Source organism: Molothrus ater, chromosome 2 (genome assembly GCF_012460135.2).
Source record: "Molothrus ater isolate BHLD 08-10-18 breed brown headed cowbird chromosome 2, BPBGC_Mater_1.1, whole genome shotgun sequence".
NCBI classification, from domain to species: domain Eukaryota; kingdom Metazoa; phylum Chordata; class Aves; order Passeriformes; family Icteridae; genus Molothrus; species Molothrus ater.
Window position 1 is genome coordinate 9,520,496 of NC_050479.2, and position 19,078 is coordinate 9,539,573.

General features: G+C 34.5%; 1 protein-coding gene across 1 annotated transcript in view; it reads left to right on the plus strand.

Moving 5' to 3' along the window:
* The window catches only part of CFAP47 (cilia and flagella associated protein 47), a 261,429-nt gene that overhangs the window by 135,023 nt on the left and 107,328 nt on the right, over positions 1-19,078 (plus strand). Inside the window, exon 50 of the mRNA XM_036392854.1 lies at positions 5,309-5,446. Coding sequence (XP_036248747.1) covers positions 5,309-5,446 — 138 coding nt within the window. The remainder of the gene's footprint in view (positions 1-5,308; positions 5,447-19,078) is intronic.

The following is a 19,078-nucleotide window of genomic DNA, read 5'->3' on the forward strand; positions in this document are numbered from 1 at the left end:
AAGTCCAGGTTTAACATAGATCCCAAGGAAGCCAACAACCAAAGAGGCTGAGAGAGGGGCTACAGCAACTTATAAAGGGAGAGGGATACAGGGGAGGAGCCCGTTGTCGGGCGAATGGGAATGCAGGGGGAAGTGGGGTACAGAGGATTGACAGAAGGGAAATACCAATAATAACAACTTGGAGGAGGGGCCCCAGCCCCTGAGCCAATCACTCCGTGCCCTAGACAGAAGTTTCCAGAGAAAAAGGCGGTGGCAGAGAGTGACTGGCAGGGCACCAGGGAGGGGTTTAGAAAAAGATACATTGATCTCCAGGGAAACTGGGGAGGAACTGGGGTAACTGACAGTAGCAGGGAGGGGAGGGAGAACCAGGGCAGAACCATTACAGAACAGGGGGAACGGAACAGTCCAACTTCTACAAGACACAACACAACCCATCTATCCACATCCATGCATCCATCCATCCACGCATCCATCCATCCTTCCATCCATCCATCCATGCATCCATCCATCCATCCATCCATCCATCCATCCATCCATGCATCCATCCATCCATCCATCCATCCTAGTGCAGTGGGAGCTTCAGGTTCCTGTGTCCTTCCATATTGTGGATTCATTGTCACATTAAGAAGAGGCAGTGAGCAGTATAAACAAAACAATTCACCCCTTTATAAATGCTACCAAGCCAAATATTGTTGATGATAGCAAGATTTGCCACTTGCTAATTTCTCCTTGGTATGAGTCTTAAAGCTTATTCTCTTTTTTTGTTGCAGGGAGCAATTCATTTAATCCTAGTATACCAACAAGTAGGATTTACAGAAACTCCTTAGGATTTATGTGTCTTATCACAGAAATTTCCCTAGGAAAATAAAGATTATAAAGTTTTCTACTAACCTACAGTAAATAGACTTTTTTTTTTTTTTTGTGTATAGAAAAAACTACAAAAAAAAATCGGCTGAATAGCTATATCAATTACACTCATCTTGTTAATTTACCTTATCTCTTTTGTGGAAATTTTTGTGGCAGCAACTGTACATAGATTTCATTGGCCAGAAAAAAAACAGGAAAAATAAAAACCCCTCTTCCCACTCCCAAGACCTTATTAAAATCATGTTGGTATATTTAAACCACAAGCCAAATGTTTCTATATCTTTTCAGATTTATGTGATGAAGACTGTGGCCATATAGCCTTCTGGGGTGTTTTTCCAGTTAAAATATTGGGATATTGTGGACTTTTATCATCTCTCTGCAGCAGAAAGTAATCATGAACACTATGTATCTTTCAAATATTGCATTTAAGTTATACAGAGGAAAGCATTGAGCACTTCTTGCTTTCATAATTGTGTTCATGGATACAGGGGGTGTGTAGAATATAGCCAATGAGTCAGTCTAACATGGGGTGTTGTAATTACAATTTTATTGAGAAATAAAACAGCCTGCCTCCCTTTAAAGGGATGCATCTTCTCTGAAGCAATAGAAAGCAAGGCTTTGGTATTAATATTTGGACTGTAGTCGTATAAAATGTTTCAACACTGGCTAGTAAAGCTAGAAAATGTGCAAGGATGTTTTGACCAAGAAAGCTTTTAAATCAGTGATGTGTCAGCAAAATTATAACATCCTCAATTTATGTAAATTTTAATTATTCATTTTCAATAGAATTCTAGAAATACTTGCATTATTGCTTTTAAAATTTTAGGATCATATATGCAAGTTTAGTATCTTATATATATGCAAAAGGACAGCTAAGAAATCTTGTTTTCTAAAACAGATGATGATGGCATAATTCTGTGGCCAGTTGAATCAGTGGGAATTGTAGCTCTGGGATGCAGTTGAAATCTGGTTTGGTCTTGAATGTATGCTTTCAAAATTGTCAGCCATGATATTTTGGCAAGTTACACTGTTGTGTGATGAGTGACAGGGAAGTCAGAACTGAGCAATTGGATACAAAAAAAAAACCCCCAAAAACAAAAACAAAAAACCCAAACATTGAGGACTGTTGTGCATGAAAAAATTATAATTTATCAGTTGTTTTGTAGCACCAATATTGAAAAGTGAGATGCACTGATAAGTAAAAGTTCTGTAAGATGGCTGTGCATTCACAGCCAGAAGACCAGAACTTTCTGTCAAAGCTCTTTAAAAGCAGAGGAGCCAAGCTCAGCAGAACCACATGAAAAATGTAAAATTGCTTTTTGTATTTATTTGAAATCTGTTATTTTTGATGGAGCATTTCTGCACATTTCTAATGTATTATTTATGACTTCATAGAGCACAACGTACTTTTTGTTACTCTTTATTGTATAAAATTCTTTTTCCCACCCTGCAAAATATCTCTTGACAGGAATATTTTTGTAGCCCATAATTTGAATAAATTAATACATTTATGTATCATCTGCTATCTTAGGATCCAGTAAGGGTCAGTGGGTTGCACCATTTACTCCCAAACCAGGAAAGCATTCTAATTAGGAATACTTCCTAGGAAAATGTTCTGCCTTAATTTATAAAGTCAAGTCGTGCAGATCATACTATGTACTGTCTTCACTGATAAGGATTCTGCATTTTCGATTTGACATTAAATTAATACACTTTTTTCTTTTGTTATTTGCAGTTCTTGCCAGCAATGATTTCCTTTTATTTTCCCCCAATAAAATATTCAAATAACTTTGAGCCAGCAGTAGATACTTTGGTGCCCATGAAAATTACAAAAGACAATTTATGAATATGTTAGGAATAAGCAGATAAACTGAGCTACAAAATGTATACTGTCTGCAGTAAAACTCATTACTTTTCTAGAAATACTTTGACAGATTTAATTGAGAGCCTTGCAGAGATCTGTATTCACCATATCAATTCATTCACCTTTATCGATCAAGATTATAACCTCATTGTTATTAACTCTGTTTGTTTGAGCTCTGGTTTTCATGAAGTAGGAAAATGGAGTGTCAGCACTTATACTGCAATTCTTCACTGATTTTTTGATCATGCAATTGGTGGATTATCAACACAGTAGTTTAGCAATTCAAGTAGTTTTCAGTTACCATAGTTCCTCTCATAGCTCTTGAAATATTCTTGAGCAATAGTAATTTGATTCTTTTGGAACTTATCAAGCATTCCAATATTTGCTGCAAATAAAAATTAATCATTCAAGTGCTTCAGCAAATTATTTTGAGGCCACATTTTTTGCAGAGAACAAAACCCACTCTTTGTTTTACCATCTCATTAATTAAATTGCTCCTGTTCTGTCCCTCTTTCTCCCACGCTCACACATGGATAATTTGTGATTCTGAGATACAGAAACTTGGTAAAGAAAATCCTCCATGGTCACTGGAAAGAAGAACTATAAGGAAAAATTGCTAAAATTTTTAAATTAAGTGTAACAAAATATTCTTTACTGTAAGAATTTAGTAGAATTTATGAATGTATTGATTAGCATTTAGCCAAGACTTTTTGATCAAAGCTATAATTTTGCATATTTTTACTAATTTTATTCTAATTGTTGGTAACTTTTAAGCATATTGATGGCAAGGATTGCTATTTAAAATTAATGAATTCTGTCTTACACTTTGCTTCTCCCTAATATTGTGATTCAATAGACCAAAATAATACTAGGATTTTATATTGATACATAAAATCAGATTAATTAGTTAGAATTCTGTAGTCATTAGTCATTAATTAGTCATTTATCCTATGATCCATTAGCTATTAGTGCCATTCCATGTGTTCTCTCACCTCAAGATTAATATACCTTGAGCATTTTCTTCAGTCTTCGTTATCCTTTCCATAATGGTTTTATTTTTTTATCCTTCTTGCACATGTTTCTTATCTTTAAGATTAAAAAAAAATAAAAAAAATCAGTAATTTCCTGAAATTGCAGTCACTCCTCTTCCTCTTTGGAGCCAAGTTCTGACTTAATTACTTCGAGTAATTTTAGTAGTTTTTAAAACTTCTTCATTTGAAATTCTTTAGGTTTGTTTTTCATTAGTTTAGTTTAGTTCATTTGTATTTAAGTAGTTTTCTTAATGAAAGAAAATTTGGGATTCTAATTTTTTTTGAAGTTACACATTATATTTTTCCTCTGGATTGAAACCTATTTCCATTTTTTTGATTTTGTTTTTTTCTTCAATATTTTATACCTGTGCTTCTCAGTTGCTGTCTCTCAAAGAAAAAGAGATTCTTCCTTATAATCATTTAGTATAATCCTTCTTAGTAGGAATAGTTTGTCAGTGTTTGTCGTGTCACGCCTCTGTCCCACCCAAAGCTGCAGAAACAGAGGATACCATTAGATGTAGGTATTTTCAAATCCAGTTGTTCTGGGACTCTCATAAGAATTCCCCATTTCAAATTTTAAAAGTTCCATTAATTATGGTTTTCCAAAGTCCTTGGTAAGACACAATGAACAAATTCCCTTTTGGAGATGTTTTACAAAAATTCTAATAATCGCAATGAGAACATTTCTTACTATATAATAGCATAAAATGTCACCTCCTCAGATTTTATATGAAGCAAGAATTAAACCTACAAAAGGTATTTATTTTGGCTTCGAAACTCTCCAAAATATATTCAAACATTGAAGAAAAATAATTTAGATGCAGGTAGAATGCCATTTGGTATTTCCAAAAATTTCTGTAGATTTAAAATTCTTAGACAGAGTCAAGAAATGGAAGAAATGAAAAGATGCTAATGGAAGCCAGTATATAAAATCTTCCAGAATAACATTAATATTATTTAATGGCACCCTGTACATACTAGATTTTATGTTATTAAATAGAGATCTGGCAATTTATAAATCCAGGGTTTATAGTCTCTGTATTTTATCTTCTTGTCACATTTGATTACAGTTTAACATGCAATACAAAAATGTATCACAGGAATATTTTAACTATTGGAGTTATTCTCTTATATCACTAGAGTGAGACACTGTGATTAAAAAGAAATAACAGAAACAATCAAGACCGTGCCCAGAAAATTAAGCTGGGAAAAGGATACAATTAGTGATCACCAGATTTTGTAACTTTTATGAAGTCCTTGTTTGTTTTGTGTTTCCTACTACTGATCTTTTTCAGGTGCCCATAATGGATTTCTTCAGGCAAGTAGAAAAGCTCTTTGGTGACAAAAATTGGTTAATTTCCTTGCACTTACCCAAGAGATATTTTTTAATATCATAAATTCTAATTGGATGGCTGACACCTGGAATGGAAGCTTTACTTCATTTTGTATTAGTTTTGAACAGAGGAAATACTTGTGCATGTCTGGCAGTCTGTTTTTGTGAAGCTAATTCCTGGGTAATACAACACCTGGTATCTATTTGTTTTAGGTGTAATTTCATTTGTTGCTGAAGATGAAGACCAGCAGCAGCCTCAAGGCAGCAGCTCAGCGCAGAGGACAGATGGTAAAAGGGCCCTTCAGAAAGTGCCAGCCAGGACTTCACCAGCTCCTGATGCAGATGACATTGGTATGTTTGTTATTATGGATGCATTCATTGTCAATTTCCGCAAAAATACATCATAATGTGGTTTAAAATTAAATGAGTATTTAGTATGCACAGCCTACAAAAAGTGTGTGAAATCCTTTTGTGCTTTCTGAAATATTTTAATGAATTGTTAAGCTGAGTTTTTTCTATTCCTTTCCCCCACTTCTTTTTACAACATCAGTGACTGTTGCTTGTTGTTGGAGAGGGACAGAATGTTTTTAATGGTTTCTTTATAACTCTCCAGTAATACAATTAGTGCTGATGTCAAAGCAGGCCTTTTCTGAAATTCATATTACTTCACTTCTTTCCATTGTGGAAAAAACTTTCTTATAACAGTCAGACATAGATACTCCTTTGGTACAATAAAATAAAAAAAAAATTCCAGAATACCTATTTACTTTCATATTGCCACCACCTGCTTTATTCTAAGCAGTATCTGCATTACTTTTGAGATTTCAAGTGTTCCAGAAGAACACTTTTGTGGTTACACCAAATAGACAAAGCCAGGCTTTTTGTTTGTTTTTAGATTAATTTCTCCACTTTCTTATTTATATTTGCAAGTATAACTTTGCCTAGAGAACCTTGTTCTTTATGCTTTTAATATCTAATTTTGTATATATTTAAATTATCATGCATTTTTTAAATTTATTAAATAATATTTCTTGCAAGAAAGGCTATCAAGGAAAGTTTTAAACTAAAAAAGTTGGTTTAGTCAATATTGAGTTTTTAGGAAATTAAGAAGGGCTTGCAGATTGGAGATCTCTGTCTTTATAACTGTATTTTCTAGATAAATTAAAACTAGAATTTATCAAGCTCTAAAAAGAATTAGAAGCTAATTTTATCAATAAATTAGAAATAACTTGAGTCAAGTCATTGTGAATATCAGAAAGTCTGTTCTTTTATAGTCTATTAATCTGTACAGCAACATGGAAGTTGGTTGACATTAAAACTCATGCAACACCTCGTTGGAACTTTACAGAAGAAGAATTTTAAGAAGGATCAAATTAAGATGATATATGCAGATAACATAGTAGAGACAAGAATCATAAATTTTCCAGATATTAAGTGGAATTAATAATGAAAACAATATAAAGGATGGTGCCAGGTAAATGGGAGATAATATTCAAATCTCTACTGAAAGCCTGAGAATATTAATGAATTTTGTTAAGCTTTAATTTCCCAAATGAAACATTTTTTCTTATGAGGTATTTGCAAATATAGGAATTATCAGTCCAAAGCTAGTAAAGGCTGTAACTTAAAGTAACTAAACATAGAAGGTTAAGCACGAAAATAGTTTAGGAGAGTGGATGTCTCAGTACTGGCCCTGTCACTGTTATGAATAGAGGGTTTTGCCCTTAGGTAGAATATCCAATGTAACTTCATTGTTTGCTATTATCTTTACTGTAATAGTTCTGCTTCATGTGATTCCCTAATGGCTGTGTGAGACTGATTGGTCTATTTATGCATTTAAATTTTCAAACATGTTTGACACATTAAAAGACAATAAATAATACCATAAATATCAGTCTAATAACTTGCTTAGAGGAGCCAGGTAATCAGCCCCAAATCAGCCCCTCTTTTGTTGCACACTAATTTGCCTGGAGATAATCATTCCCACACAGAGAATCCCATTGGTCACTGGAGCAGTCTGCACACCCAATTCCTATACGGCTGCCTCAAGTTACTTCATCTTCTCTTTCATTTGCCTTTTTTTGCTATTTTTGTGCAACTCTGGTGTTTTATCTTTGTCTTATTGTGACCTACATGTTTCTAGTAAACTGTACTGTCTCAAGCTCCAGGACTGCTGGCAATGTTTAGGGCATCATTAGGATTCTCCTCCTCTCCTCTTCAGCATCCCTCCCACTCTGTCCAGCAGCAGGACTCATCTCAGACCTGGCACTTCAGCCCCAGTGTTCTGCCAGCAGTGATGTCCCTCAGTGTTTGTTTGTACAAGACTGGGGAATTTTGCATGGGCTGTTGTCTTATAGTGGCTGCCCTAAGCATTGCCTTTATCCAAAGATTTTACTTCCCACTTTGTCTTGTGGAATGCATTTAGGTTTTTCTGTCATTGCCAAGTTTTTGAATTTCCTCGTACTTGAAAGGCTAAACATCAGAAAGATGCACTACTTGTAAATAGGCCATGATGAAAAAGCACAGTCAGAGGGGTGAAGTCAGATATTAACTTTGGCAAAGCCTGATTTAATTGTCTTCTTAAAGCTAATTTATGCTTTAACCAGGCTTTCAATGGCAGGCAATGTTTTCTAGCCTAAGTTGTCATTGTGGTTCTTATGAGATGTCTCTGAGTTGAGTGTCTTTCCTGTTGAGTTTAAGAACTGCTTCCAAGTGAATCTTCGAGTACCTGATGCCTTTGGAAGGTAAAGGTGCTTGCACATGTGATTCTCCTGGACTTCCAGGCTTGAAATCTATCCCTGAGAGGTGAACATCTGTGGGAGCACTAGGACGTACTCATATAAGGAAGATATCTTTATATAAGGATAATATCTTTGTCCTAGGAACTGTTGAAGTGATTAAGAGGTAAACAATACTCAGGATGGCAAAAATATAAAAAAGTTTAGCATTTGTTCATTATAATTCTTTTGAAAGATCATAAGACCCGAGGATGCAATGGTAAATGATAGGATTTATTCAGTATTAATGCAGTAAGATGTTTCACATACCTTTAATACTGTAAAATATAATTGATACATCTCACATGCATATTTATTTCTGGAATTAATGTCTTTTTAAGAGGACTGTTCTATAAAATCAATTTAAGTTACCAGCCCATAAATTTTGATTGGGTAGTTAAGCTATTTTTCAGTCCAATCTACATTCTGTATGTTCATGTATGGTGTGCTCCAGCTTCAGATTAGTTTAAGTCTCCCTCTTCAGGGAAGAAATAAAGACCTATGCAGAGAAAATAATCCCCATGTAAATTGCATGCATATTTGCAAATTTAAAATATCAACCACAGCTTGGTTTGTTTGTGATTTTTTTGTTAGTTTTATTTTTGTTTTGTTTTTTTGTTTGTTTGTTTCCCTATGATTTTTTAATAGTATTTTCACATTTGCAGCTATACTTATGCCAAGGCATATAAGCTTTGGGGAATGGTATAACATATGTAGAACATTAAGTATTAGACTGTTTTATGCCTTCTTCCTTTGTCAAAAAGATTGTTCAATTACTGCTAGCTCTCTCAGTAGGTGCCCTTCTGCAGTACTGCAGTCTGCTGGATGTTAGGCATTTTCCTGTGCCCTTCTGAGACAGAACAGCTTGATCCTCCCAGTAAACTAACATGTTGTTTGGAAACAATTCAGATATAGCAATGCTGAAAGGACCTATGGCCTGTGTGGAATTTTGTGGGGCATGGTGCTGTGTGCAATTAAAAATCTGTGCAAACAATGCATGGTAGCCCATTTAAAATTAATAAAGAGAGCAATCTGTAATTGCTCACAGAGTAAGGCTGCTGATGAACTTCAGGTTGCATCACCCTTCCTGCAGGAGGTGTTGGAATATTGTTGTGCTGAGAAGGCAGGTAATGCTGCATCTGCACTAACCACAAATTAGTCACTCCTCTTGTGAATCTGTACATCTGCATATTTTTGGATATCATAGCATGTAGGATTGCATTTACATGTAAAGAGATTCAATTTTATTACCCAATTTAAATGTCTGTGATGTGCATTATGCTTGTTTTGAAAGTCTGTATAGGCTGTAAACTGTATTTCTGAGAAATACATCATTCTTTTATGTCTGGCAGACCTCAAACATGTATGTATGGAATCTTGTCAATTAACAGCCCATTTAATAAAAAAAAATATTCTGAAATACAAAATCCCTAGCAGAAATAATGAGTGGGGCTCACATGACAGGTCCAGGTGTAAGTCCCTCACTTGTTGTCTGAGACAGAAAACATTCAGAGTGATATTAAAAAAAAAACATTTTTGAAACTTAAGAGGAAATGAGCAACAGAGCAGCAGTCTCCCTGCAGCCAGTGCCCTTGTTGTTATGCTGGAGTGTTTGACCTGCTCTTTCTAGGTCATCATTTTGCCTTTCCTACCTTGTCATGCTTACAAACAATTATTATTTTACCCTTTAGCAAGTAATGAATTATAAACACACAGAGAGTACATAATGGTAATGAAAAAGAGCACTAATATTTACCAGTTCCTCACAGTCCTGTAAGCATGTCTGGGGCTGGAGATAATGAGGTGAGGAGAGGATAGAGGGAAGGTCCCCATCAGTCTCCTCTATCATCCTGTTTCAATTGCTGTGACCTGTGAAAGTGTTCACTGAGCCAGAAAACAGGAAAAAGTCAAACTTTATGGACTAATAGATGGGACAGTTCATAGGAAGTGGAGCTCAAATCAAATATGGGATTTTTTAAAAAGTCTTACAGTGTGGAGTTTTTCTAGCTGAATAATGACTTGAATCTTTTACATTAATCTAAATATTATGAAACATTCAAATTAATATTTCACAAAAATATGAAGTTCTCCCCAAGATATTTGATATTCAAATTACTGCAGCATCAATAATATTGTTTGAGGTGAGAACAGCTTCCTTCAAGGTTTATGTTCAGTCCCTCAAGCAGAGGAAATAATTGAATAAACATTCTCAGAGCCTGTTTGGAAAATCCAACAGTTAAGTTAATTTATAAGCAGATTTACAAATCCAGAGCAAAGTTTATATATATATTAATAATAATGTACATATTTATTTCTTTCAAGTTTCTGAAAAGTATGCAATTCAGAAATATCAATTAAAGCATTAGATTGAGTCCACATTATGTTTTTAAGATGTCAGAGAGTATAATTTCCAACAGGAGAAGAAAATAAAGCACATTTCTCCTTCTAATCTAATTTCGTCTTCGTCTTCTTCTTCCTGTTGCTGTTGTTACTAATATTATTAGAAGTAGTGCTAGACTTTGGTCACTAGACAAGCTTGCACCATGTACTGCTGCCATTGTCTGCCTCTGAAGATAGAAATAGGTTATTCTTGAAGACTATTTTTTTATTAATAGGTTATTCTTGAAGACTATTTTTAAATTAATTTTTTTTTCTTGGTAAAAGTCTCAGTTCATTTCAATGTTTTCTCATGGACGAGTTTCATGCCCATCTCTTGTCCCTCAGTAACCTGCTGCTGTAATTTGCTGAGGAATTTTATTTCTGTAGCATCTGAAAAATAAATCTCCCACTCAGAATTCTGGCTTTTAATTTATCCAGATACTGGGCATTCCTGCATTCTCACACATTCAGTTATGGGGTAGCTTTGCTGAACTAACTAGGAAAGAACAACTCATATTTTTACAGAGCAGTGCTTTATTTGTTATGGTCTGGATTGCCTCTCTCAAAATATTTATTTTGCTTTCTCTGTGGGTAGAGTCCCAATAGTTCTTGGCACAACTATGAAATTTTAAGTATTAGGGAACTACTGTTTCCCACTGTGTCAAAAGACAGATGATATTATATATACTATCATCAGAGAGTGAGTGTGTGTGTGCAAGAAGTTTTGTGAAATTTAGAATTAATTGTAAAAATGTGATTAGTATTTCTGGTAATAAATTAAAGTAAATTTGTGTTATTTAGGAAGAATGTATCTTTCATAATGTGATATATACATTAATTTTTATTGAATGTTTGAAAGAATTTCAGATTGCTTTCACTAACTTCTCTGGATTTATTGGTTATCTCCACCTTATTTGCCCAGCAATATATTGAGAAATTAGTAAGAACAACCATATAAAGTTCATCTACTGTAAATATGGCAGACAATATCCATTAAATTAATGAAGGGTTGATTTTATTAACATAGAATTACATGAGCATAAAGATCTTCTGCTTGAAAATTAATGGAATTTTACTTCATAGTTTCTTTTTATTATTGAAGACATAAATTGCTCACACAACTCCACAATATGTTTTCTGCAATCTAATGAAAATCTGCCCACCTCATCATTGTGCTCAGGATGCTATTTCATAGAAGTGATTTTGTATTTTATGGATGTATAAAGAAATAAATGTCATTTTCCTAAAATGACCTGGATGCTCAGCAGAAATCCTTAATACCTCTTTCAGGGAAGACATATTTTTTTATCCCTGAAAAAATGTTGCCTTTTCTGTGTGTGTGATGTCACTTTGTGTTGCCTTTTTGCCTTTCCTTAGGGGAATAAGATTAAATGCCTGCTCTGTGACAGAGTTTAGAATGGAAAGTTACCCAAATCCCAATGAACTTGAAAGGTTCATTTTAAAGTAAAAGGGTTATACTGAAAAAGAAAAATAGACATTTGTCAGTTTTAATGCCTTTGAACTTGCCTAGCTGTGTTCCTATGGAACACTGCAGTAAGACTGTATTTGGGTTGATAAAATGCTTTAGGTTACTTTGATATCTTTAGCAAACTGCCAGTATTTTGGGAAAAAATATTTTTAATCTGTAAATACAGAATAATATTTTTCTAATAATGGCAGTTTGGAATCACTCATTAGGGTATAAAATTTGTAATTCTGGGCTATCTTCACATAGGAAATAGGCATTTTTAGCTTTAATATTTAGCATGTTTTTAAGAGGAAACTGCCTACACTGAGCCTGCCTGAGTATGGTAGAGAATTTAAAAGTGAACCCTGTCTGGAAGTAAGCTGGCTTCTCACTGAAGTCTCATGTAGGTTCATATCAGAAAATCAAATTTAATTCATATTAAAGGTTCAGTTAAAAATTCATGTATATTCAAGGAAATGTTGTCAATTTAGTTTCCTGGTAGCTAGAAGGGGTAAAGTCCTTAAATACTAATTACATTCTGTAATAGAAATGAAGATATGTTGTACCCAGCATTTCTGGAGTCCTCTTGTTTTTTTTTTTTTCTTTTTCAAAGTGCTGAATTGCAAGATGGGGGATATAAAACTTCTAGGGAAATAGTGCAATTGATTTTACAGTTGCAGTGGAGGTCCTGTAATTCAGTTGATTGAATGGTATTTGGCTGTCAGGTGAAAGGCTTGTGCTCCTTATATGTGCTGCAACTCATAACAACAGTTATTTGCTTTTGTGACACAGCACTAGCAAAAACTGGGTTCACTTTGTCCTCAGTGAGCTTATTTTTAATATGTTGTATTGACAATAATAAAATAAGGCTTGGAATTTCACAATAAAGACCATGAAGTATATTTCACCACAGCGTGACACACCTGGAGGATTGTTAAGGACCTTTAACAGCTCTTTGCTGCTAAGACCTACAATTAAAAAGCCTTTGCAGTAACTAAGTGCCATATTTTGAGCAGACTTCTGCAACTGGAGAATACCTGCTGCTTTTCTGCTGTCTTTTTGTATTTTTTGATTGTTACCCTCATCACGGTTCATTGTGTTTAACTAATAGACTCTTTATGTAATCTATGTTTCACCAATGTACAATCATATTTAATTCAATGACTTGTGTACAACTGAAACAAATGTTGAAAACAAGAATTAATTACTCTTTGGTATGGTTATTTTTTTTCCAGTAGAAGATTTTTACCAGTTCTAAAGTCATACTAATTTAATACTTGTTTTTTCCTGGCTATAGATTTTTGACAGTCAAATGTTCTATTTTAAAGAGTTCTTGACAGCCAAAATGTTAAATTTATGAAGGTATTTTATGTAGTAAAACATCATGTATTAAAAAAAAAGAAAAAAATTAAATAACCCCAAACTCTGAGCAATTAAGTTTTCTCTGAAGAAATACAACTATGAAATGCATTTATGAACTATTTTACGTATTTTGTTTTTATTCTGACATGAACAGGAAAACGCTGTGGTATCATTTTAAGGAATGTCCTGACTGGAAATCATCTGAGTATAACTTAACCTACTGTGCCAAGGGTATATCAGCTGTGACTGTGTGTACATGACTTCTGAGCCGGCTTTTGCCTTTTCAGACATGTTGAAATATTTGTGTGGCACAGCTGCCCAAGCTGCTCACCTGGCAAGTGAATTCCTCACATAAGTCACAGTTAACACACTCTTAAAATGTGCAGCTCTTTGCAAAACCTGGCCAGTGAATGCTGTTTCTGCCAAGAGGCAGAATAAAAAGTTCTAGGTTATTTTACCATATGCTTTTTAAGTTTATTTCAAGCAATTGGTATTGGTGGCTCTTCTGACACAAGGTGTCTTTCCCTTCTGTTCTCTTTCCCCTTCCTTTCCTTTTTATGTGCTTTATATTGGGTTTGTGTCCATCCTCCAATATTACTGATGATTTTCCCAGCCTTCCAGAGAGGACTACAGGGAAATTTAAGATCCTTTTGTCCATGATCACCCTTAGCTTTATATGCCAGCATAATAGGAATGAACAATATTTTTTCTCTTTCTTATCTTAGACCTTAAAATCTGATAGCCAGAAACAAGGTTCCCTTTAGACCTTTCTGTTACCTTTAGATTTTTCCAAAGTTAAGACATAGGTAGACAAAGATAGAAATGGTGTCAGTAGAAATAAGGACATATATGGCAAATGGAGAAAAAACAGTAGTCCTTTGGGAAAAAGCAGTAGTCCTTGGGGAAAAATAACCTCTTAATAAAATAAAAATAAAATAACCAATAATTCTTATTGGTTGTACAAGTTTTTCTGTGGTTTTGTGTCTTTTCATAGTTGCTTAACCATCAGCTACTTTGTGGGGACTTTTTTACTTTACCTCTTGAGTTATTTTTGTCTCTTTGCCCTTTGGAATGATTTCCTTATTCAACTGTTAGACTAGATTATTCTAAGTATCTTCTCCACTTAATCTCAGCTTATTTCTTTGCCAGGTCTTTGAATGAAGGTAATTATAATAACCAAATAACTGTGAGTCTTAAAGCAAATATCACTTATCTTCACATTAGAAGTTAAACAGTACTTTACAAGTGTTAGTATTCTAAACAATCACTTCACTATATAATCTCCAATTATAGAAATTTATGCTGAGTGAAAAGTTCTAGTTCTTCTTCCTTGCTATTCAGACTTCTAAAACCATAGTGCAGTAACTGAAAAAGTATCATCTGCCTGTAAATTTCCACGAAGATTCTGCTTGTGATGGCAGGCTGATTTTGAGGTAACCACTTGAGCCATGTTAATCATCTCTAAGAACAGAGAGAAATAATAGAGGCAGGCAATAAAGGACAAAAGAATGCCTTAAAGGGAGAGTTTTGAGAACTCAATGTGACATAATATGTGAGCAGTGCAGGTTGCTCCCCACACACAGACCATTGCACTTGAAACCTACAAAGTTTTTTTTCAATGATGTATTCATGGCGGATTCCTTATGTAGCAGACTGTTAAATGTCCCTGCCATCCCACCTCTTCAGTGAGTATTCAGTATTTAGGCTTGTTATGAAAGTCTGGGGTTCTTAGTGTGTGGCTTTATGGTCTTAGGAAGGCACAGTAAGAAATGTAATTGAGACGTTGGACCTATGTTGGCAAGATTTGTGACAATCCTTTGAATTCATTTCCCCTACCATTTATTCCTCAAACTTCTATGAAATCAGAATATTGCCTTGCCTGCCCCACTTCCATTCACTCCCTCCCAAAACCACCAAAACAGTGAAGTTTTGACTCTCGTATTGCTAAAATTTGCTGGATTTCTTTTCAGCATTTGAAATTTTCTTACTCTTTGCATACTTTGTGTTCACATATGCCATGCTGCTTGCAGAACTCAAAAAGGTGAGGGGAGATGAATTCTAATGCCAAATATATTACCTGTGTTCTTGTTGATTTTTTTGTCTCATGTTTTAGATCTGTATTTACTAATGTCACAAGTGCATGGATGACATACTGTCATGTGCACTGAGTTTATTCCCATGGCACAGTTTCATGAGAAAGAGTTTCACATGTTAATAAGATCAGATCCTGATTTCTGTCTCAGTGAGTACCAGCAGATAGATATTCTGTCACGAGTAGACAGGCTAGGCTAAATGTCATGAAGGATGCATAACCTGGATGAGTGTAGAACACAACCCAAATGGAGAGTGAAAAAAGGCCCTGTAAAAGGCAAATAACCATATTTTCCATATTTTCCATATTTTCATCACTCAACTGCAAGGGAGAAGGGAGAGCTGTGACATCATCATATTGAGGTACTGATAGTTTATGCACGACATCAAGAATATTCTGAGGTAACGAGATATTTTCCATCTTCCACATCCCACAGACAGAGCAGATCCGCTGGGTGATTTTTTTGAAGTTGTTACCTGGGAGATGGAGATGAGAAAGTGTCTATGGAGTAAAGGTGTCTAACTGAAAAATGGTGTTAGAACATCCTGCTGTGGTGGTAAAACTGAGCTTCAAAAATGGAAGATACCAACGGTGTTAGTCATCCATTTCCTTGAAATAAGCTGTCTAGTGTTAAAATTCTCTCTTCTTCTTACAGTTTGGAAGAAGTTTAGGGAAAAGGAATGTCTTTCATGGGCCAGTGGTATCTCAGTTTCCACCATAAGGCGGTGATGCTCATTTGAAAAGATGGATTTGAAGCCAGAATTTAAAAAAGAGAGGTTCTGAATTTCTGCCTTTTAAAAGGTCAGACACTTTTTCATGGCTTTATTATTCACAGATAATTCCAAGGGCCAAAACAAGGTTTTGATTTTGCATTTTAAAAAATAGTTCTAATTTCCATTTCCAAATTTTCCTGAGTGGAGAAGACTCTGGAGATACAGAGCCTCCTTGTCTGGTTTAGGACAAGTCTGGAAGAAAAGGAACCTTAATCCATCTTGCAGATTTTCCTTTTGTAGAATACTCTTCTTCACGAAGCCTGCCTATAGGTACTATATTAACTTGAAAATTCTGAATTAATTAATATTAAGTGCATATTTACATGTGAAAGCATCATAATTTAATTTTAAATTGCAGCATTTCAAAGGGATCACTTTCATACATTAGTTCCAATTTACATGTGCCAACTAATGCAATCTTCCATCCTCAGTCACTTTAAGGACTGTCCCTCTGCATGACTTAGGCTGGATACAGAATGTAAGGCACACTCTTAATTTATGGAAGTTGCTCTTGGGGAGTTATAACATCATATCCTTTAAGAACAAGATTAATGACTGATGAATATTAAAATATTTTTCCATGTAGTGTTATATGGAATACATGACATGAATATTCACTTAAATGTTTGGGTTTCTCAGATACATTCATGTAAATAAAATGGCAGCTGAGAGCAAAGTTTATCTTGCCATGTTATGCAAAAACATTTTTAAAAGCTGTACATATTGATTACTTTTATTGAAAAAGAATAATCCTTAGGTGAGAAAACCCATGAGCTCAAGCCTAAGGGTGAAACCCCTAAACTAATAACTTCCCTGGAAGAGGAAGGTGTACAAGTGTTGCCTTTTCAAGGATAAGTTAATCCTCATGTAGTAAAAATGAATATAAATGTCTGACTTTTTGCGTCATTTTGAACTCTTAATGTAATAGGGTTGCAATATTTTATTAATGAGTTAATGTTTTACAGCTTTCCCCCATAAATCAAGTGCAGATTTTGAATACTTGGAAAGTAAAAGTGAAGAGAGGTATCTAGAGCCAGTTAAAACAAGATTTAACTTCTTTTTTAATGGAGTAGTGGGTCTACCTACAAAGAAAAAATTGCAGGTTTGTCCTTCAGCATGTGAACCAATTAGATTTTTCCAGTGACACTGTCAAAAGCATTCAAAACCGTTTTCTAAAAGGTTTACATGTCTTAGGACTGATTATTGCAATTAGTTTTCTATCTGGAATGAATGTGGAGGTTTATGGTAAGTGAGTCTGAAGTAAACTCCTAAAATTCTGTAAAAAATATATATATATTTTTAATTTAGCATTGTAGGGAAACTAAAATTGTCAGTAAAAGTTAGCAAAAGAAATGTCAGGTCTTTTAATAGTAATTCTTAGATGGTTAAGGCAAGTCCAGTTAGAAAAATAAGGAATGTAAATAGTCATGGGCTTTACAGCTAGTCTGTTTCATATAATTTATATGAAAATTATTTATTCTAAATCAAAAAGGTTTAAATTTTGTTTTTTTTCCTGCATGAGCTCTTTACATATTAAAAGCAGTTACATTTTTATATATTGTAGGAAACTAGGCAAAATGTAATTTTTAATTTATGTCTTACATTCTGTAAAGTACAGCAATATACCTATGAGGACAACAGTAAGGCTGTTTACTCAGTGAGAATGTTCATAACTTACAGCCTAGGACGTTTTCTTGAGAATTAAGATATCATGCTGGGTTATTTCTCTGCCCACAATTCCAAAATAAACCCATACCCTTAAACTTCCCTATCTAAGGGTGTTTTGTTTAAACTTTTTGTTTAAACTTTGTACTTTATTATTTTTATTACTATATAAACTCGGCAAATATTAGGTAAAAATGGTGTAGAAAGAACTCACATTCAATTTGAAAATATCACTTAAATTCAGCTTTTTCCTTAAATAATCATATTTCTGATGCCAATATAAGAGGTAAGTAAAATTAGGAAGAAATATTTCAAATAAATGAATGTATTTAGCAGTACAGTTCAAGTTTCCCCATTGTGTCCATATCACACACACACCCTCCTCCCAAAGAACCTGGAATTCTACAATTTTCAGGACCAAGGCAAATCTTCCTTCATCATCAGTGATGTGTCATTCAGAGCTGATGGACAGCTCTGTCTCCATCAGGAGAGAAGGATCTTTTCTTTTTACAACTGACAGCACATTTAATGGCTGGTGTAGCAGTCTTAGGATGGATGAAAAGTAAATTTAAGGAAAGGGGACAGAGAGATGAGAAATTTCAGCTTGTGGCTGATATGGTAATAAGGTATTCTCATGCCAGTGATAGAGAGGAGCATCTTGTGAGGAGAAGGAAGAGGATTTCAGAATTGATAACTCTTAAGGAAAAAATAGAAGATTAAAAGTGCATGGCTTAAAATACTGATATGCTAAGATTTTATGACATTTTTAAAATTGCACAATCAATGAAGAGATCAGGCAAAGGAGAAACAGTTCATTTGTATCACTGAGGAGAAGTAGGACAAGGCACCAGACTGATTTGACAACAAAAGGATATTCAGCTCAGGAAGAAAAACCAATAATTTTGTCATATCATACAAGCTGGAATGAGGTATAGAAGGGAAGTTTGAGGTTTTAACTTGAAATGTTTGTTGAAGGTTCAAGTTTAATTTTCATGTAAATTGTAATTTTGTAATCCTGTGTTTTAAATACAGAACTGTCTGTTCACAAATGCAATTACTGTAGATAAATACTAGTTGAAGAAATTGACTTGTTATTAAGGAATGGATACAGAAATAATTCCAAACATTTTCGATTTTGTTGTTCCCCCAGCTCAGGGTAACTACATGAAACAGGAATTACACACCTTTCTATGTTTCCAGTGATTCCATAATAAAATCGAAAATTACAAAAAAATTGGGGAAAGTTCTAAAACCTTAAAATTAGGAAGCTCTTTTACAGTGGTGCTAACTGAATATGCAGCAGCTGACACATGGAAGGTGCTGGTTTGCACTAAGCATTAGTGACAGATGCTTGACCCTGACTAGTCAGGGTGAAAGCCTGCTGACCAAAGGAGAGACTAAAAGAGAAGCTGGTGGAGATTAAATATTGAAGTAGATGCATTTTTACGTTCAGAAGATTTGTGCTCA